Below are 17,864 nucleotides of genomic sequence, written 5' to 3' on the forward strand. Positions count from 1 at the left end.
CTACATGCCACGTGGGTTCTCACAACAGCTAGGTTAGCGCTACAAGAACTACGTCAGACTTTTCTGTCAGATCCAACGAAATCACTTCTGCGGGAAAATAAATTTGTTCACATTTTAAAAAGGCCATGAACATAAATATATTTTCCAATTTTTAGAAACAAAAATGTCCAAAAAAAAAAGTTAGAAAGCTATTTATGTTTTACTCTAAATATATTAATAGATTTTCTCACTTTATGAATTTCTCCTTGCTGTGGAGTAGTTTTCCCACGGCGCTGGAGTTCTCGGTTTGGGCCATGGGTCAAACAGAAATAAACTTCACTCCTCCCCGAGTACGAGTAAAGCACTACTGAAGTAGTACTGATTACTGAAATTCGCTCTCCTTCTGAAACCCTAGCACTACCTGTTTCCTTCATTGTTTCGTTTTCCTCTCATCGGTTACTCTAACAAAAAAACAAAATACCCCCAACAACTTCTGCACCGTGTTTTCCTCCCTCCGCCGCCAGCCGCCATCCGCCACTTATCCCAGCTCTCGCCATCGCGTCACCGCTGTGCTGCCACTCGTCAGCCTCGAGGGTCTTCCGACCAATTAGAAACCTGTGCTGGTCTGCTGCGCTCCGAGGATCAGCACCAATAATAAATCGGTCAGCGAAGGTACATCTTTTAAGATTACTGTGGAGATCTGAGAAATAATTTGTTGTTCTTGTTGTTTCACCATTTGTCTCATTTCAGGCACGGGTATTTCGATCGGCAAGAATGGGTTCCCGAAAGGGTGACAACCCTCACTTCGGTGACGGTGCCAGTCCTGGGTTTGCTTCCTCATTCGTTAGTTTTTTTCTTTCCCCCTTTTTTCTTTTATAAGTTTTCTTATCTTGTCTCTAATTTCCATTGATGCAGGAAAATCTTTATCGGAGGTCTAGCCAAAGACACCACTTTGGGTGTGAAACCCCTCCCTTTGTTTTTTATTTATCTTTTATTTTTTTTATTTCATTGGTACTGATGTTCTTGATATGATTTGATAGATACTTTTGTTAAGTACTTCGAGAAGTACGGAGAGATAATGGACTCGGTTATCATGAAGGATCGGCATACCGGTAAACCCAGGGGTTTTGGTTTCATCACCTATGCAGATCCATCTGTTGTGGACCAGGTCATCCAGGAGAACCATGTTATCAATGGCAAACAGGTGAGTATTATTCTTAGGGTTTTGGCTACTTTGGTGGAAAATTTTGTTTTTTGGTTTCCTTAATGCTTTATATAAGAATACATTTGTTTTTCTAGTAAATTTAGGGCTATTGTTGTACAAATTGACACAGCGATGTAGAAAAGAAGTCTATCGGCAAATCAATATGGTTGGGGATTTTGAGAGATCTCATCAGAATATAGTGTTTTATCTGTTTTTGTGTATCTAATTTTTGCTTTTAATTATTATAGTATTGTAGTATGCTTTAGAGATTGTAATATGTTGTCTTGCATGGCTTGAGATACTTATAATGAATGACTACTTCTGCTTTTACCAGGTTGAGATCAAGAGGACTATTCCTAAGGGTTCATCACAAGCTAATGACTTCAAAACAAAGAAGATTTTTGTTGGTGGTATTTCAACATCGGTCACTGAAGGTTTGCTATGCTGGCACTTTTGCTCCTTTCATGCCGTATTGTTTGATGAGATGTGAGGAAACGGGTAAAGTGTTAAAGTTGGTGTAACCACCTTTGGATCATTGAGATTCACTTGCAGCTGTAGTCATTGATCCAATGGTTATTAAACTCACTTTATCACTCTACAAGTTTCCTTACTTTGGAGGATAGAAACCGCAGTTTAATTTATTATTATATTTTTTGTGGATATTTTGATTCAATCTGCTTATGTGTCTTTCCTTTGTTGTACAAATTTCAGATGAGTTTAAGAACTTCTTCTTGAAGTATGGGAAAGTTGTGGAACATGAGATCATACGTGATCACACTACTAAACGTTCCCGGGGTTTTGGCTTTATAGTTTTTGACAGTGAAAAAGTTGTTGACAATATGTTAGCAGATGGGAATATGATTGATATGTCTGGTACTCAGGTGAGTTATCATTGGTGGTTTAGGGTGTTTGATGATGTATTTGAAACCAGCAAAGCCAATATCATGTATAAATTAGTGATCAAAGTTGAAGGATGTCATTGTGAAACATATAACAATGGAGTTCGTGCCTGTTACTTCCCATCATTGAGCAATTTAATGTTTTTCTTTGTTCATTATGTTATTTTTATTCTGCTTATGTTATAAGTGGATGTACTACAGGTTTATTATTTCTCCTCCCAGGGTATAAAATCGTATTCTTCTTATCAAGGAGCCTAGGTTGACTCACTTCTTTGTTGTAGGTTGAGATCAAGAAGGCTGAACCAAAGAAATCCTCAAACTCAGCTTCTCTTCCTCCATTTGCTAGTGACTCTAGGGCACTTCCTTACTATGATGGTTTTGGTGGATTTGGTGATTCTTTTGGAAGTTTTGGAAATAGCAGTTTTGATCCTGCTTCTTATAGATCCCTTGGAGGTTTTGGTGGTAGGCTTAGCAGTTATGGTGGATATGGCAGTGGAGATGATTTTGGTGGTAGTTTTGGAGGGTCTGGTGGTGGTATTGGTGGTGGCTATGCAGGCTATCGTGGAGAATCATCATTTGGTTTCTCTAGTCGCTATGGTTCCTTCATGGGGGGCCTTGGTGATGGTTATGGTGGGAGTGGTTTAGGTGCTTATGGACGAGGTGGTGGGTCCTATGGAAGCTATGGGGGTGCGGCTACTGGCGGAAGTTATGAACCAAGATCTGGTACTGGTTATGGTGGGGCTGGAGGACCTTATGGTAGTAGGGGAGGTTATGGTGGCAGTAGCCGCTACCATCCTTATGCAAGATAGATTATTATTAAGCTTTGTCATAGAAGCTGCATGCAGGTTTAAGCATTTTCTAGAAACAAGGCACTCATGGCAGGTGGCCACGTTTTAGAAGTCAGACGAACCACTAGCATGTCTGTATTAATGAGTTGCTTAGACAGCCGAAGGTAGAACGCCATCAATCTAGAGCTTGTGATCATCATCAATCTAGAGTTACCCTTCAGTTGTCATCCTAGAAGATGTTAGGCAGGCACACTATGACTTTATTTCTAATCAGATTGTTGCATGTTAGACTGTGCCACATTTCTAGAATAGAGATTTAATTAGAAGCAGAGTGGAGTGGTGTGAATCTGTATTATTGTAGGTTATACTTATTAGTCTATTGTTTGGAATAGTACCTCTTGATCTATCCTTTAGTTGCATGTTAAGCCTGTGTTGAAGATGTTGGTTATGCTGCAGTTGCTATTTAGTTATATATTAACCATTAGTCACCCTGCTCCCGTCATGAAGGTGAATTTATTAGATTATAGAATTTGGTTTATTGTCAATTATAATAGATATTTTGACCTCATGTTTCCAGGTATAGTTATGATTAGAAGCTACATGATTCCCCATTTAACCTGCTATAACAATGTAGAGATTCAAACCTAGTCTTCTGTAATATCATTACTTCGTTAGTTCATAGAGTGCATAAATTAAATCAAGCCCTTTTAGTTTACCATATGTATGGTTATGGACAAGGGGTGGTGCAACAATGGCTATCGTTCCAGATTTCTACTTGTCTTTCATCTTATCAGCCATGGGTTCTTTAATATATTGATCATTTTAATGCTATAGTTTATGACAGCGAGTTCCGTACTGTTCAACGCTTTATTTTAATGCACCTTATGTGAATTGATGTTTAGCGATTTAAGTAGCAAGTTTATTAGAAAGATTTCCAGGTTGTCTATGTATTTTTATAACAGCACGATTCAATCTAGGATTGTTATGATGTAGAACGAATTATTGGTGTCCCAATATTTTGAATTGCCAATTATAATGTTTTCTTGTTTACTTTCCAATTTTGCTTTACTAATAGGTTTAGAATTTATGGTATAGGTTTAGGGTGTAAGGTATAGTAACGGAACATTTATTCAGTTAATACCCGAGATATTGTGGTATAAGGATGATTTTGTGGTGGATAATTGTGTTAATGTTTGATTACATTGTGAAAAAATTTGATTATTTTGGTGATTATTTTGTTGGAAAAATGTGTTAACATGTATAAGTATAGAGATGAGATTGACTTTTGGAATTTTGGTATTCATACAGCATATTTGTAATAAAAATAATAGATTCAAATCTTCAAATGATATACGAACATTCATAAATGTTAAATTGTAGCAAAATCATTTTGAATACTAGAGAATTAAATGTCACAAGTGTGTTAAGTCGTTTTGTATTTTCTTTTAAGACGTGCATGTGAAAAGTTATTTTTCTATTTTTATAAATACGTTTTGCTAAACACTTTGTTTTCTTGAGTTGTGCTTGTTAAGTTATTTTTCGATTTTATAAAGAATTTTGACTAAACTATTTTCTATTAAGTCAGTTTTTCTGTTTTTTAATATTTTTAGAAGCGTTTTGTTTTTTTAACTTTTTAAGTGTTTCTAAAATGAATTTTGGCCTTCATTTATTGATATAACTGAAAGGTTGATGTCAATAAGTCAACAGAGTAACTACTTCGGAATCCCCTTAGATTTGTGGCTGGAGTGCTGGACCTCAACTAACTATCAACCTTGGTAAATCATCACAATATGAATGGATTGATGAATTCATATCCTTGTGTGGGTGGCTGTGGAGTTAGAGAAATCAAGAAGTATTTACCACTATTTGTTAATGGATTCCTGTATACATAAGACAGCATTCGAACTCTCAATATTAGATTAGTGATCTAATTGATTGGTTTCAATTTAGTCTAACTAATACAAAAGTTTTGCATAACCTAAATAGTAACCAATTTTGTACAACAAATTATTCGAGCTACAATCTTTTTTTATGATAGTATTTAATAGTACTGTTATATTATCAAGTAATTTTGCATTACTTTCTTTTTTCTCTCCACCCCTTCTTTCTTTCACTTCTCTTTTTCTTCTTCCAGATGCCTTATTTATTTATTTTTTTTTCCTTGATTTTATTTTCATTTCTTCTCTCCCTCAATTACAAATTCTTCTTTTGTTCTGTTCAAATTTAGAAGAACCTTAGGAATAGTTTCATGGATTCTACCATAAAAAAATAGACAATAACAAACCTCTTGTTACTTAAAATTCTAGGCTTCATCTGATTTATTACGTACTGGTGTTTTATGCCACATGCTTAAAGCAATGGAGAACATTTAAACCGGATAACCTGAAACCAAAACCGAAGTCATTGTTCGGTTGTTCCACTCAAATTAGTAGGATTGTTGTAGAATTGCACGTGTCAAACTAACTCGGGTTAATCAAGTGATTAGCTTCTTTATTCATTTAAACAAGTTTGGAGGTTTGAATCCACCATATATATACAACAACTCATTAGTTAATAGCAAACCCTTCCGCAATAAATTAGTTATTAACCTGCCGAATTAGGGGATACCCTGACCAAACAAAAGAAAAAATTGCACATGCCATATTACTACCGAACTGCTAGTGTTCCCTCCACTTCTTCCATGGTTGACCCCTAGTCTTGACTTTTGATCTCCACCTTGCTATGGAACTCTATATTTTAGTAGGGTAAATGTCTTATAATTTGAAGTATTTACAGGATTATCAAAGAATCAGATAAGAATGTTTATGACAAAACTAAATCAAAAGTATCAGCAAGATAGTAACTAGATTCCCAAATATGTGCTACCATTAGGAGTAAAATGGGAATAAGCATAATTGTTCATTATTCATTCCTTACACCAGAATATGACCTCCATCACGATTATTTAATGGTGATTTGAACTGTACAATAAAGTCACTATACTGAGTTTTAAAAGAAATTACAGAAACGTGAAAATGACAAAATAAAAAAGAAAAAGAAAGAAAAAGAAAGTCTGCTATAAAATTAATGCTCCAACACTAGTGGCACAATGGAGTAAAAGAATGTACAAGAATAATCTATTTTCTCTTCTTGACTGCAATACTAGGAAAAATGAGAATTTAGAAACTAATGTGTGGCATCTTTGGAAGGAAGATCATGGTTAGTCCGAGTGAGCGTTAAGTTTCCTTCGCGTTCATTCGACTCGATAAGCATCAACACGACTTCGCGCATCGAAGGCCTCTCTGAAGGAGACATGCTTGTGCAAAGCAGAGCAATCTTCAGAACAGTCAGCATGTGATTCACAGTGATTTGTTCTTCAAGATCAATGCGATTGTCGAGTATTCCCTGCGTCAACACGTTGTTGTGGCTCCGAATATGGGTTCTAACCCATGTCACAAGATCACCACCTTGCTCCAATGGTTGAACAGGTGCTCTACCTGTTAGCAGTTCCAAGAGCACAACGCCATAGCTATAAATGTCACACTTTTCTGTTACCTTCATGGTGTATGCATATTCTGCATGAACGGATAAAAATTATTAATTCACAAAACATTAGTTGAGAAGTGCAAATTAATCAAAGTTCTGTCTCATAAGCTAACGAATTAAAAAAAAAAAACAAAAACAACTACCAATACAAAAAGCAAGCAAACGTGAGAGACTAAGAGACGCAACTGCTATGGCAAAGAAATTAGGTAAGATTCATTTCTTTATTATAATTATTTATAGGAATCAGACTTTTGTAAAACCTACTCAAATTCTACCCAACCAACCATATGACCAAAATCCAAACCTATAAATCTGGTATAATTTGCTCCTGCTAAAACAGTAAACTTGGACAACTTTTATTTATTTATTTATTTATTTTTGGATAAAGAAACTTAGGAATAATTTTGATCTATCAAAGTTTAAAAGTTACCAAGGGTCAGATTAATGTTCAAAAAATCTTTAAAGGATCTTAATTTACCTATCTATGCACTACTGATCATAAAACAGACAAAGCAATTAACAATAATTTAGCAAAAATAAACAACCATAATAATAAGTCCAGGCACTAAAGGCCAAGTTGAAAAACATAACATGACATTCTGAAGTTGATATTATCAGGATTGTTAAACTTTCAAAAGTGGTAATAAGTCTTGAGAAGTTTGAGCCATAGACTCAACTTTTAGACTCTTTACATATAATTAAAAGCTAAATATGTATATCTTTGTAAAACAAACCGAAATAACTATGTGTATATCAAAAATAGTCATTAACGTAGAATACATATTGAAATACAAAATACACATTAAAAATAGATTAAACTCTATATGTATTTATACACAAATATATGATGAATAATTTTTAGTATGCTTTTAGCATTTTTGACCAAAATATTATATTGTAATAGATATTAATCAATTTTAACTTTATAACAAAGTCGATGAAAGAAACACTACAAATACATAACTAAAAATATTACTCAAAATTAGCCTAGAAAACTAAAAATATTTAACAAGTGACTAAAAGAAATAATTTTGAATGCAAAACCAGGTATAAATCTTGGCTTGCACATCACTTCCAAAATCAAGAGTCTACGGGTTTACTAAAGGAAAAATGTTCACAGGCCGATACTTTTATTAATATTAACTGACACTAACATTTTATTTTTAGTAGAAAAATATTTTTTATTGGCCAAGTGTTGACAAAAATAATAAACTTTGTTGATCATGCGGTATTGCTAGTAAACTAAGTAGAGAAAAAATGTATCCAAACAAGATACAAAGCAAAAAGAAGTTATGCTTCCATTAGTTAAGTATAGTAATTAAAAAAAGAAAAGGAAAGAGGAGCTTACCAGGAGCAATATAGCCATAAGATCCAGCAACTGCAGACATGGATTTTGATTGTGGCATGTCAATCACTTTGGCTAACCCAAAGTCACCAACATGAGCCTCAAAATTTTCATCAAGAAGAATGTTATTAGATTTTATATCCCGGTGAATAATCTTTGGCTTGCAATCATGGTGCAAGTAGGCAAGACCCTCAGCAGCACCAAGAGCAATCATGAACCGAATTGGCCACTCCAAATTGGTAGCAGAACCATGCAACACTTCACCTAAGCTTCCCCTCTCCATGTACTCATAAAGCAGCAGATTGGAGCCTTGGTGATAGCAGAATCCATAAAGCTTCACAATGTTTCTATGCCGAATCTTCCCTAGTGTCAGTATCTCAGCTCTAAAACTATTCTCAATGTTGTTCCCTTCCCTGTTTGATGCTAACTTCTTAACTGCAATCGTCTTCCCGGACTTCATCACCGCTTTGTAAACCGTCCCACAGGCTCCCCTGCCAATCACATAGCTCTCATGAAACCTTTTCGTTGCCTCAACAAGATCCTGGAATGTGAAGCCGTCCTTCGGAGGAAAATAGACATCCGAATCAAGGCAGGGAGATTCCGTGTCTCTCAAGGAACTCGCGGAATTGAACGGCCATCTCATAACATATAAAATAACTAAAATTAAGATGAGAGAAACGCTGCCCACGGTGGCTGCAGCGATCATGACTATTTTAGCACGGCGAGAATAGTCATGTCTAACCGGAGGAAAACCACGAGAAGACAGATCGGAGTTGCATTCATTGAGAGGTCTACCGCAGAGGTCGTTGTTACCACCAAGAAAACTGCTTGCAGCCATATTTTGGAAGATCTTATCTGAAGGTATTGGTCCAGAGAGGTTGTTGTATGAGAAATTGCATCCCAGCAAGCTCGAAAGCTGGTCGAATGAGCTTGGAATTTCGCCATCCAAATGATTGTTATTGAGATAGATATACTCAAGCATATTGAGATTACCGAGCTGAGATGGTATTCTCCCAGAAAGATTATTGTAACTGAGATCCATTCCAATCTGCAAGGTCGAGAGGCGACCAAGCTGAGCCGGAATTTCGCCGGAAAACAAATTGCCATCCATTTGCAGCCAGTTCAAATGAGATAGATTACCTATTTCTTCAGGGATTTTTCCAGAGAGTTCATTGCCAGAGAGTTTGAGAATCTCCAAATGTTCAAGTGTTCCTATGTTGTTCGGCAAGGAACCAATAAACTTGTTGTTACTGAGATCCAGCCTTTGCAGCTTCTGGCACCTAAAGATTTCGGATGGGATTGTTCCAGTGAAGTGGTTTGATGAAACATTGAAGGTCACCAGCTGAGAAAGATTTCCAATTTCCTTAGGTAACTCCAGTGTGAAGTAATTGTTTGCTATGTGTAGTCTTTGTAATTTACTGCAGTTCGCGATCACAGGAGGAATCGGACCACTGAACTTGTTTTCGTTCAACTCGATGGCGATGAAGTTTGGCAGTTTGCAGAGTTCTGAAGGGAAGCCACCTGTAAGCATGTTTCCAACTACAAGCATCTGCGCTAATGACTTGCACTTGAGTATCCCTCTTGGTATGTTTCCATAAAACCGGTTGGATTGAAGGTTCAACAACATCAAATGAGAATTCCAGCATAGATGAGGAGGTATTGTTCCTGTCAAATTGTTATCAGAGAAATCAACCACCCAAAGAGGACTATGAAGTCCAAGTTCTTGAGGGATAACACCACTCAACTTGTTGTCAAAGAGCTGCAACTGGGACATATTAGTCAAGTATTGAAATCCTGAAGGAATCGAGCCAGTAAGGCCATTCATGGACAGGTCGAGCCTTGACAGATTCCTCAAGCTACTGAGCTCATCCGGTATGACACCAATTAAATGGTTCTCGAAAAGAAAGAGCAAGCGCAGGTCACGGATTTTGCTCAGCTCGGATGGGATGTACCCTACTAGAGAGTTCTCTGAGAAATCAATTTCCCTAGCAGAAGAAAGGTTCCCAATTTCCCTTGGAATGGTTCCATTCAGATTGTTTTTGTATAGATACAAAAACTTCAATGACTTGAGGTTCCCAATCTCTGGAGGTATAGGTCCAACAAGATCATTCCAATACAAAGCAAGAATCTCAAGATTGGTTAAATTCCCAATCTCTTTGGGAATAGGCCCTGATAACTGATTGTCCCATAGAATCAATTCTGTTAAATTCTGAAGCATCCCAATCTCACTTGGAAGCTCCCCTGATATATCATTTTGCGCAAGACCGAGATACATCAAGCTTGCGCACCCACTTATTTCCTTTGGCAGTGAACCGGTAATGTTATTTGCCCCGGCTCTGAAAGTCACAAGATTCTTGAGCTTCCCAATGGTACTAGGCAAGGGACCAACAAGAAAATTGCTATAGGCTACCAATTCAACCAATGAAGACAAGTTCCCAAACTCATCTGAAAAAACACCATTGAGTTTGTTGTTGCATATGTTCAAGCTTCTCAAACGAGACAAATTCCCCAGTTCATCAGGAATTGGTCCCTGAAATTGGTTATTGTTCAAGTAAAGATACTCCAAATTCAAGCAATCGCCAATTTCCTTTGGTATTTTTCCACTCAACTTATTGTGAGAAAGATTGAGATAAGTTAGGTGAGTCAAACCTCCAATGCTACTACCATTTAAAATTCCAGAAAGACCCATTGAACTCAAATCAAGGGACATGACAACTGGACTTTTACTATTATTATATTCATAATAAGAGCAATTTACGCCTAACCATTCACATGGAGTTTCATCAGCAGGGTTCCAATTCCGCAAAAGATTATTCTTATCATGGAAACCATTCTTGAGGTCTAGGAGGATTTGCCCCTCTGCGTTCAACCCTTCGGCCGTGCAAAGAATCAGAGATAAAAATAATAGTAAGAGTACAATCACAGAATACCCTTTTGACATCTTAATTTTTGAGACCTGTCACACCAAAAAATGAAATAAATCATTACATAAAACAAAATCAAACAATCACCTTTTGTTTTTGTTATGAATCAAACTCATGCATCACTCAACTTGTTGTAAGAAACTGGAACCATATTAATAATAATAAAGTAACACATACCTTTCAAAAGTGTAGCATCACTCATCAAAGAAGGGATAATAACAAAAGCAGCAAGCACTAAACTTGTGATGCAAAGTGAGAACAACCATTGAGTTTATGAATCTCTAGGCCAAAAATAGGATATACTGTACCCACCCACTGGCCTTTTTAGCATTAAAAAGTGGCAGATCTTTGATCTGTAACAGAATAAATAAACACTCAAGAAATGAAAGGAAGAGATGCACACCATGTTCAATCATCAATCATCATCAGAAACTGAATATTCTGGGCACTGTGTGCAAGTTGTGTTGTTGGGGAGAGTGCGTAGTGAAAAGGAAATAATGAATAAGTGATGATGAGAATGAAGGGATCGTTTTTGAGGTTGAAGCTTTAATGGCCGACAAAGCATGCTTTCATCCTTTCTCTTATTTGGTCATTCTCCGTTGTCCCTAAAACCACACCAAAAGGTTATGGCTACTGGTTTTTTATTTTGTCGTTGTTGCCTTTATTTAACTTTCTATGTTTTGATGGCACCTTTTTTTTCTCTCTCTTTCTTTCAAGTGCTGGGAAAGGAAGAAGAAAGTGTGATGCGGCAGAGAAAAAAGAGAAATAGAGGCTTTAAGTTTGTTTTTGAGTTTTTTAAATGTTTTTTAAGTTTGTTTTGGTTGTGATTGGAAGGTTATTGTTGGTGGTGCTTGGTAGGTAAGTAGGCGCTGAAATAGATGTAGATGTAGCTGTACTGGTATATACTACACACGTCATAATAACTCAGATACAATACTCACTTCCTTTTTTCTACGCGTAACAGATTCGTTCAATCCACGCTGTTTCCGCCACGTGAACTTTGAGTAAATCTTCAAACTCCTTTCACTTTTTTTCAATTGTTTAAGAAAAAATATAAGTAAATAATTTTTATGTAATCATTTTTAAATAATTATAATTAATATTTATTAATTTTGTATTTTAAAAAAATAAATTTAAATAATTATTAATTAATGACAATGAATTAATATGAAGTATAATTTAAAAATATTTATTAATTTATTATTGGTTAGACCTCTATTAATTGGCCATAGATTTTTTATTCCAACATTTTTGTAGGAGTATCATTAACCTTCATAAAAATAATTATAAAATATACACCATTTTTTTTTTGAAAAGTTACTAATTATATTTTGATCCCTCCAATTATTGGTTTTTAACTTTGTCCCTTTTCCCTTTTTTGGGTACGAGAAACTGAGAGAGATTAGAGTTTTTGGAGAGCATCAACGAGATTAAAGAAATCTCCTTCCGAAATAGAGTGCGGATTGGAAAACCCTAACTCTGCCCTCCCCTTTCTTTTTTATTTCAGATACAGAGGCATTTAGAGAAGAGAAGCAGCTAGGGTTTTCATCCAAGTTCAATCCCTACCATTCTCATCATCTTCCTCTGCTGCAAATTTTGTACGCCTCCGCCGCTGCCGCGCCCTGCTTCTTTTCATTCTCACATTAGAAGCATTCACAGAAGAAAAAGTTCGCTAGGATTTTCATACAATTTCAATTCCTGCATTTCTCTCTTCTTCTTCCTCTGCTGCACATCTCACTAGCATATTCTCGCTACCGCAGTACGCCGCAACCTATGACTGCTGCCGCGCAGCCTGCCGCCACCGCGCAAGACGACGCCGCCGCATATTCTAGACAGCTTATGGAGGTAGTTCCATCCAACTTGATCACATCTCAGGGTAAAGACTGCAATTTTGTAACTTTTAATTTGATTCCATATTCCAGACAGCTTATACTGTCTAAAGTCTTCGATATTTCTTTATGCCTATGCAGATCTTGCATTCTTTTATATTAAAAGCAAAGTTTTTGAAAGAATTTAGTTGATATTTAAAAACATTGCAACTTTTTCATGTGAGCTTGTTAGAAAATACTACGTGATTTCACATAATTTTGTGCTCAACAAACTCAAGGTTACCATGTAAAATTCTTAGTGTTTGTTCAGCTTTTGTTCTTGTTTTCTGTTTCTGCTTTCAGTTTTTAGGACTCTAGGAAGAAATGGTAAAACATGAAATGAAAACAGAAAACACCATCTTGATAAATAGTGTATAGTTTCTGCTGAGTGAGTGGTGAAAATGTTGCTTGACAAATGGTTTTTATCCCAAATGAAAAACTACTTGTTCATCATGCATGATCTTGTTAACTAAAATAAATATTTCTAATTGTGTTCTCTCTGTTCTCCTACTTATAACTACAGGATAAGCCAGCTTTCATATTCTGTGTCGAAGACAGAGCACTCTTCTATAAGGATTGTGACGAACCAATTCATTTAGCTAGCAACCTTTCTGCGAACCACCAGCGGTTTCTCACTATTAGAATCCGGGTGGCTTTGTGTATGGTGTTGAAGGTACCTGTTAAATAACAATCAAACTAATATATCAAAAACAGAACACACAAATATCCAATCCATGATTATTCTTTCTCTACCTTTTTAGGTTTGCAATCTTTACAAGTAATTTGAGTGTATTTTTATGGAATTAAATTAAGTAAAGAAAAATTAAAAAAGAAGCAAGATAATAGCAATCTTTACAAGTAATTCACCTTCTCCTTGCATCGCATCATTGAGTTTCTTTACAGCAGCAATTCTTTGATCCGACAAAATAGCTTTGTATACAATGCCTCCTACACCCCTTCCAATCTCTTGGCTGAATCCTTTTGTCGCCTTTTTAGCTCAGAATAGCTAAATTTTCTGAATCCCACTGTTGTAAGATAATGGCCATGTGGATCTATGCTAGAATTTTGCTGGCTCTTGATTAAGAACAAAACTACAAAGACGCAAGCCATTTTAAGAACTCCAATTGCAGTGGCAAAACACAAAAGGAAGCTCACAAATTGGCTTACATGCTTTTTCTGTTTTTACTCTTCTAGTTCCACCATTAGATTTTGGATTCATGCTTCTTCATTTTCCCCTTAATACAATAAATGAAACTCGTGTCCAATTCCATGATTCCTAAGATTGACACTATTGGATTGATTTTAATTTTAAAAGATTGTGATTTGTGATGGCTGGTACTCGGTGTGCGGACAATATCAAGTTTAATGGTTCTACTTCTACTGTTACTATTTGGTCTCTATTTTACTAAATTATTTGTTCTTATCATGTTTGGCAATTTATATACAAACTTTAGTTTCATTTTGAATTGTGCATTGGTGTTTAGAAAGTTATGGGTGTGGAATTTTCTCATGAAGGGGTTAATAGCGAGCATATATCATATGATCAGTATGAGCAGGAGGAAGAAAAACATGAGGAAGTTGACTTAGATTATATGGATGAGGATGACACAAATGTGGAACCAATGTTCGATTATCACGGCTTCGATGAAGGGAATAACATTAACTCACTCGAAGACATTAGGATGATTGAATTTTGGAACATCAGGGATGAAGATGTATGTCATTTTCACTTTTCTGATGTCGACATTGCATTTGAGTTCTACAATAGATATGCAAGGGCAAGAGGCTTTAGTGCTCGAAAGAACAGAACTAGGAAGAGTCGTGCGGGCATACTTAAGTTGAAGAATTTTGTATGTCATTGCAAAGGATTTAGACCGCAAAATAATTATGGCATTGGAAACTCTAAGAGAAAACCTACTCTCGAGACAAGGTGTGGCTGCAGTGCAATGATGGAGATTTGTCTAGATGCACCTAGTGGTCGTTGGTTTATTTCTTATTTTTCTGATAAACACAATCATCCGCTTCTAGATCCTCGGTTGACTAGATTGCTTCGTGGGCATAGATTCATGTTTGAGGCTGATATTGGCCACATGATTAACATGAAAAAGGGTGGGATTAGTGTTGGGCAAATATATCGGGCATTAGCAAATTAGGCAGGTGGCTACGAGTATCTCTCTTTCACGCAAAGGGACATGTACAATAAAATAGCAAAGTAGAGGCGTCAATTACCCGGTGATGCATATGCTGCTTTGAAGTATCTAGAAGAACAAGCAACAAATGACCCTTTTCTCTATTTTAATCATCACATGGATGTCGATAGTACTTTGCGCAATTTATTCTGGTGCGATGGTCTCAGTAGGGTAGATTACTCATTATTCGGCGATGTGCTGGCTTTTGATGCTACCTATAAGAGGAATAAATATATGTGTTATTGGTCGTATTTTATGGTGTCAATCATCACAATCAAACAATTATCTTTGCTGCTGCTTTAATTTGCGATGAGGAAAAAGACACTTATAGGTGGTTGCTACAACAACTGAAGGTGGCAATGAATGGGAAAGCACATGTTTTGGTTATTACGGATGGTGATTTATCAATGAAGTTTGCCATTGAGAAAGAGTTTTCTAATGCACATCATAGATTATGTGCAAGGTATCTAATTCGCAATGCAACAAGTAACATTGGCAAGCCCCAGTTTACCTCCATGTCTAAAAAGTGTATGCTAGGTGACTATGAAATTGATGTATTTCGTCAAAAGTGGTTTGAAATGGTTGAGGAATTTGGTGTCGAAAACAAGAATTGGGTCCTAGATATGTATAAAAAGAGACATTCATGGGCAACTGCACATATAAGAGGGAAGTTTTTTGCTGGTTTTCGGACTACTTCTCGGTGCGAGGGATTAAACTCAATCATTGCAAAGTATGTAAATTCAAGGTACAATCTAGTTGAGTTCATTCAACACTTTAATCGATGTGTCGACCATATAAGGTGGAAAGAGGTCCAGGCTGACCTCGCATCTGTGAATGGGAGACTGATAAACCACTATTTTATGGTTTATCTTATGCTTGATTGAGTGGATTTTATCAATCTTTCATACATTCATTCATATGATTTGCATGTTTTACAATTCCTTCCCAGAATTTGTTCTATGATTGAAAACATGCTTCTTTGGCTTTTATTTTCTTTTATTTAATCCTCTCTTATTACCATTAGATGCCTTGATATGTGTGTTAAGTGATTTCAGGGATTACAGGGCAAGAATGGCTTAGAGGATGGAAAGGAAGCATGCAAAAGTGGAAGGAATACAAGAAGTTGAAGAAACTGCAAAGCTGTCAGCCTGACCCTCTCGCACTAAAACCACCATAACTTGAGCTACAGAGGTCCAAATGACGCGGTTCTACTTGCATTGGAAAGTTAACGTCCGGGGCTTCGATTTGATATATAATTTGTCATAGTGGCCGTACAGAAAGGCGTCGCGAATGCGTCATCTACGCGGACACATCGCATCTGCGAAAATCAGCGTGGCAGAATTCGCAAACAGCGAATCCTGGGTTATTTCCGGCCCAGTTTCAAGCCCAGAAAACACAGATTAAAGGCTGCAAAGTGGAGGAATGAAAGGGGGACTTCAGATCAGATCATATTTCACTTTTCATATTTTAGATGTAGTTTTTAGAGAGAGAGAGGTTCTCTCCTCTCTCTTAGGATTAGAATTAGGATTAGGATTTTTAGAAATTAGGGATTTCATCTTCTTCATCACAGGTTCAATGTTCTTATTTATTTATTTTCTCTTTTATTTGTCTATGAACTTTTTCATGTTACATTTGATATTTCTATTTAATATAATTTGAGGTATTTTCAGATTTATGATTGCTTTATTCTATTTATGATGTCTTCAATTTAATTTAGAATTTTTCTTTTTGGCTTGGGTTAAATAATTGGTAACTCTTGAATTATCAAATAAAGCAGTGGTTGAAATTGGCAGATCTAAAGCTAGTCTTCCCACAGGGATTGACTAGGACTTGAGGATCAAACTAATTATTTCACTTGACTTTCCTTTGCTTTAACAAAGGTTAACTAAGTGGGATTAAAATTCAATTCTCATCACAATTGATAAGGATAGGACTTCCAGTTCTAATACCTTGCCAAAAGTTTTATTAGTTATTAATTTATTAATTCTGTAATCTATTTCTCTTGCTTGAAACCTTTTTCAACCCCAAACACTGTTTTTCCATAACCAATAATAAGAACATACCTCCCTGCAATTCCTTGAGAAGACAACCCGAGGTTTAAATACTCGGTTATCAATTTTAAAGGGGTTTGTTACTTGTGACAACCAAAAACGTTTGTATGAAAGGACTTTTGTTGGTTTAGAAGCTATGCTTGCAACGAGAATTTATTCTGAATTCTAGACCACGCAAAATTTCTCTCTTCAAAATGGCGCCGTTGCCGGGGAATTACAAACGTGTGCCTTATTATTGGTTATTGTAAATAATTTTCAAAAAAATAATAAAAAATAAAAATAAAAAAATAATAATAAAAAAAATTCTTTTACTTGTTTATTTGTTTTCTCTCTTCCCTCTTATTTCTGATATCTACTATGAATTCTCACCCCTCTGGCTTTAAGTTTGATTCCAATGTTATTGTTAGGAATGAACACTATAATGAGAATAGGAATATGCATCAAGGTCAAAGCAATCAAAGATGGACGGAGCCAAGAGGATCTGATCAACCCTTTAGGCAACAACACCTTCTAAGATATCATGGACGAAGACCATTCTGCAATGCATACCAAAATGATAGATATCCTCAACATGACTTTGGACCACCATACTCACAAGCCTCTTTCCACCAAACACCCCTATATGACCCTAATCCCTATCCACCACACCAACCACCCTACGAGCCATACTTAGAACCACCACCTCAATATTCACCATCTCCATATCCTTATCAAGATGAACCACCTTCCTACCATGAACCCTTTCTCCCAACAAATGAACCCTCCTATCCACCCCAAACCTCCATGGAGAAAGCATTTGCCGATCTAAACTCTACTATACAAGCTCTCGTCACCCAAATCGGACCACCAAATACCTTCAATATTCAACCCTCAACCTCCAATGCAGTTCCATCTCAACCACATAATGATCCACCTATCCCATCACCATCATCCATGGAAGAACACCTACATCTATCAATCCAAGAGCAAGATGATCCCAATTATGCTATTGATATGGAACAAGAGAGAGAGGATCATCTTCGCGAACCCATACTTCATAAGGAGCTAGAGGAGGCACTAAACATGAAGGTAGAAGAGACCCTTGAAGATGAA

The 17,864-nt window shown here is 36.4% G+C and overlaps 3 protein-coding genes across 5 annotated transcripts; 2 read left to right on the forward strand and 1 right to left on the reverse strand.

Moving 5' to 3' along the window:
- Positions 1-240: 240 nt before the first annotated feature.
- Positions 241-3,342, forward strand: LOC107477754 (heterogeneous nuclear ribonucleoprotein 1). 2 transcript variants are annotated; one of them, XM_016097828.3, is made up of 7 exons: positions 241-651; positions 730-806; positions 895-935; positions 1,020-1,183; positions 1,518-1,617; positions 1,895-2,064; positions 2,364-3,342. In XM_016097828.3, the coding sequence occupies exons 2-7, from the start codon at positions 754-756 to the stop codon at positions 2,889-2,891; spliced, it is 1,056 nt and encodes a 351-aa protein (XP_015953314.1). In that variant the 5' UTR covers positions 241-651; positions 730-753; the 3' UTR covers positions 2,892-3,342. The 2 variants fall into 2 exon arrangements, with proteins under 2 accessions (XP_015953314.1, XP_020993398.1); XM_021137739.2 differs by lacking the exon at positions 730-806.
- A 2,371-nt stretch (positions 3,343-5,713) lies between these two features.
- LOC107477753 (probable leucine-rich repeat receptor-like protein kinase At2g33170) lies at positions 5,714-11,502 on the reverse strand. 2 transcript variants are annotated; one of them, XM_016097826.3, is made up of 3 exons: positions 11,068-11,502; positions 7,744-10,696; positions 5,714-6,424 (listed from the first exon to the last, which is right to left on the reverse strand). In XM_016097826.3, the coding sequence occupies exons 1-3, from the start codon at positions 11,068-11,070 to the stop codon at positions 6,036-6,038; spliced, it is 3,345 nt and encodes a 1,114-aa protein (XP_015953312.1). In that variant the 5' UTR covers positions 11,071-11,502; the 3' UTR covers positions 5,714-6,035. The 2 variants fall into 2 exon arrangements, with proteins under 2 accessions (XP_015953312.1, XP_015953313.1); XM_016097827.3 differs by having other exon boundaries at positions 10,842-11,502.
- Positions 11,503-13,083: 1,581 nt separating this feature from the next.
- LOC110278433 (protein FAR1-RELATED SEQUENCE 11-like) lies at positions 13,084-14,882 on the forward strand. The gene is made up of 2 exons (XM_021136683.2): positions 13,084-13,205; positions 14,048-14,882. Exon 2 carries the CDS (start codon positions 14,125-14,127, stop codon positions 14,683-14,685), a length of 561 nt encoding a protein of 186 aa, XP_020992342.2. The 5' UTR covers positions 13,084-13,205; positions 14,048-14,124; the 3' UTR covers positions 14,686-14,882.
- Positions 14,883-17,864: the final 2,982 nt, after the last annotated feature.

The sequence above is a fragment of the Arachis duranensis genome, chromosome 3 (assembly GCF_000817695.3).
Source record: "Arachis duranensis cultivar V14167 chromosome 3, aradu.V14167.gnm2.J7QH, whole genome shotgun sequence".
Taxonomy (NCBI): Eukaryota; Viridiplantae; Streptophyta; class Magnoliopsida; order Fabales; family Fabaceae; genus Arachis; species Arachis duranensis.

Bases quoted from the DNA above. Each gene is read 5' to 3' on its own strand.
- LOC107477754 (XM_016097828.3), top strand. From the start codon at position 754: ATGGGTTCCCGAAAGGGTGACAACCCTCACTTCGGTGACGGTGCCAGT. The intron at 936-1,019 runs GTGTGAAACCCC...ATGATTTGATAG, and splicing joins AGCCAAAGACACCACTTTGG to ATACTTTTGTTAAGTACTTC. The intron at 1,184-1,517 runs GTGAGTATTATT...TGCTTTTACCAG, and splicing joins ATGTTATCAATGGCAAACAG to GTTGAGATCAAGAGGACTAT.
- LOC107477753 (XM_016097826.3), bottom strand. The intron at 6,425-7,743 runs GTAAGCTCCTCT...CCGTTCATGCAG, and splicing joins TTATGGCTATATTGCTCCTG to AATATGCATACACCATGAAG.
- LOC110278433 (XM_021136683.2), top strand. From the start codon at position 14,125: ATGGATGAGGATGACACAAATGTGGAACCAATGTTCGATTATCACGGC.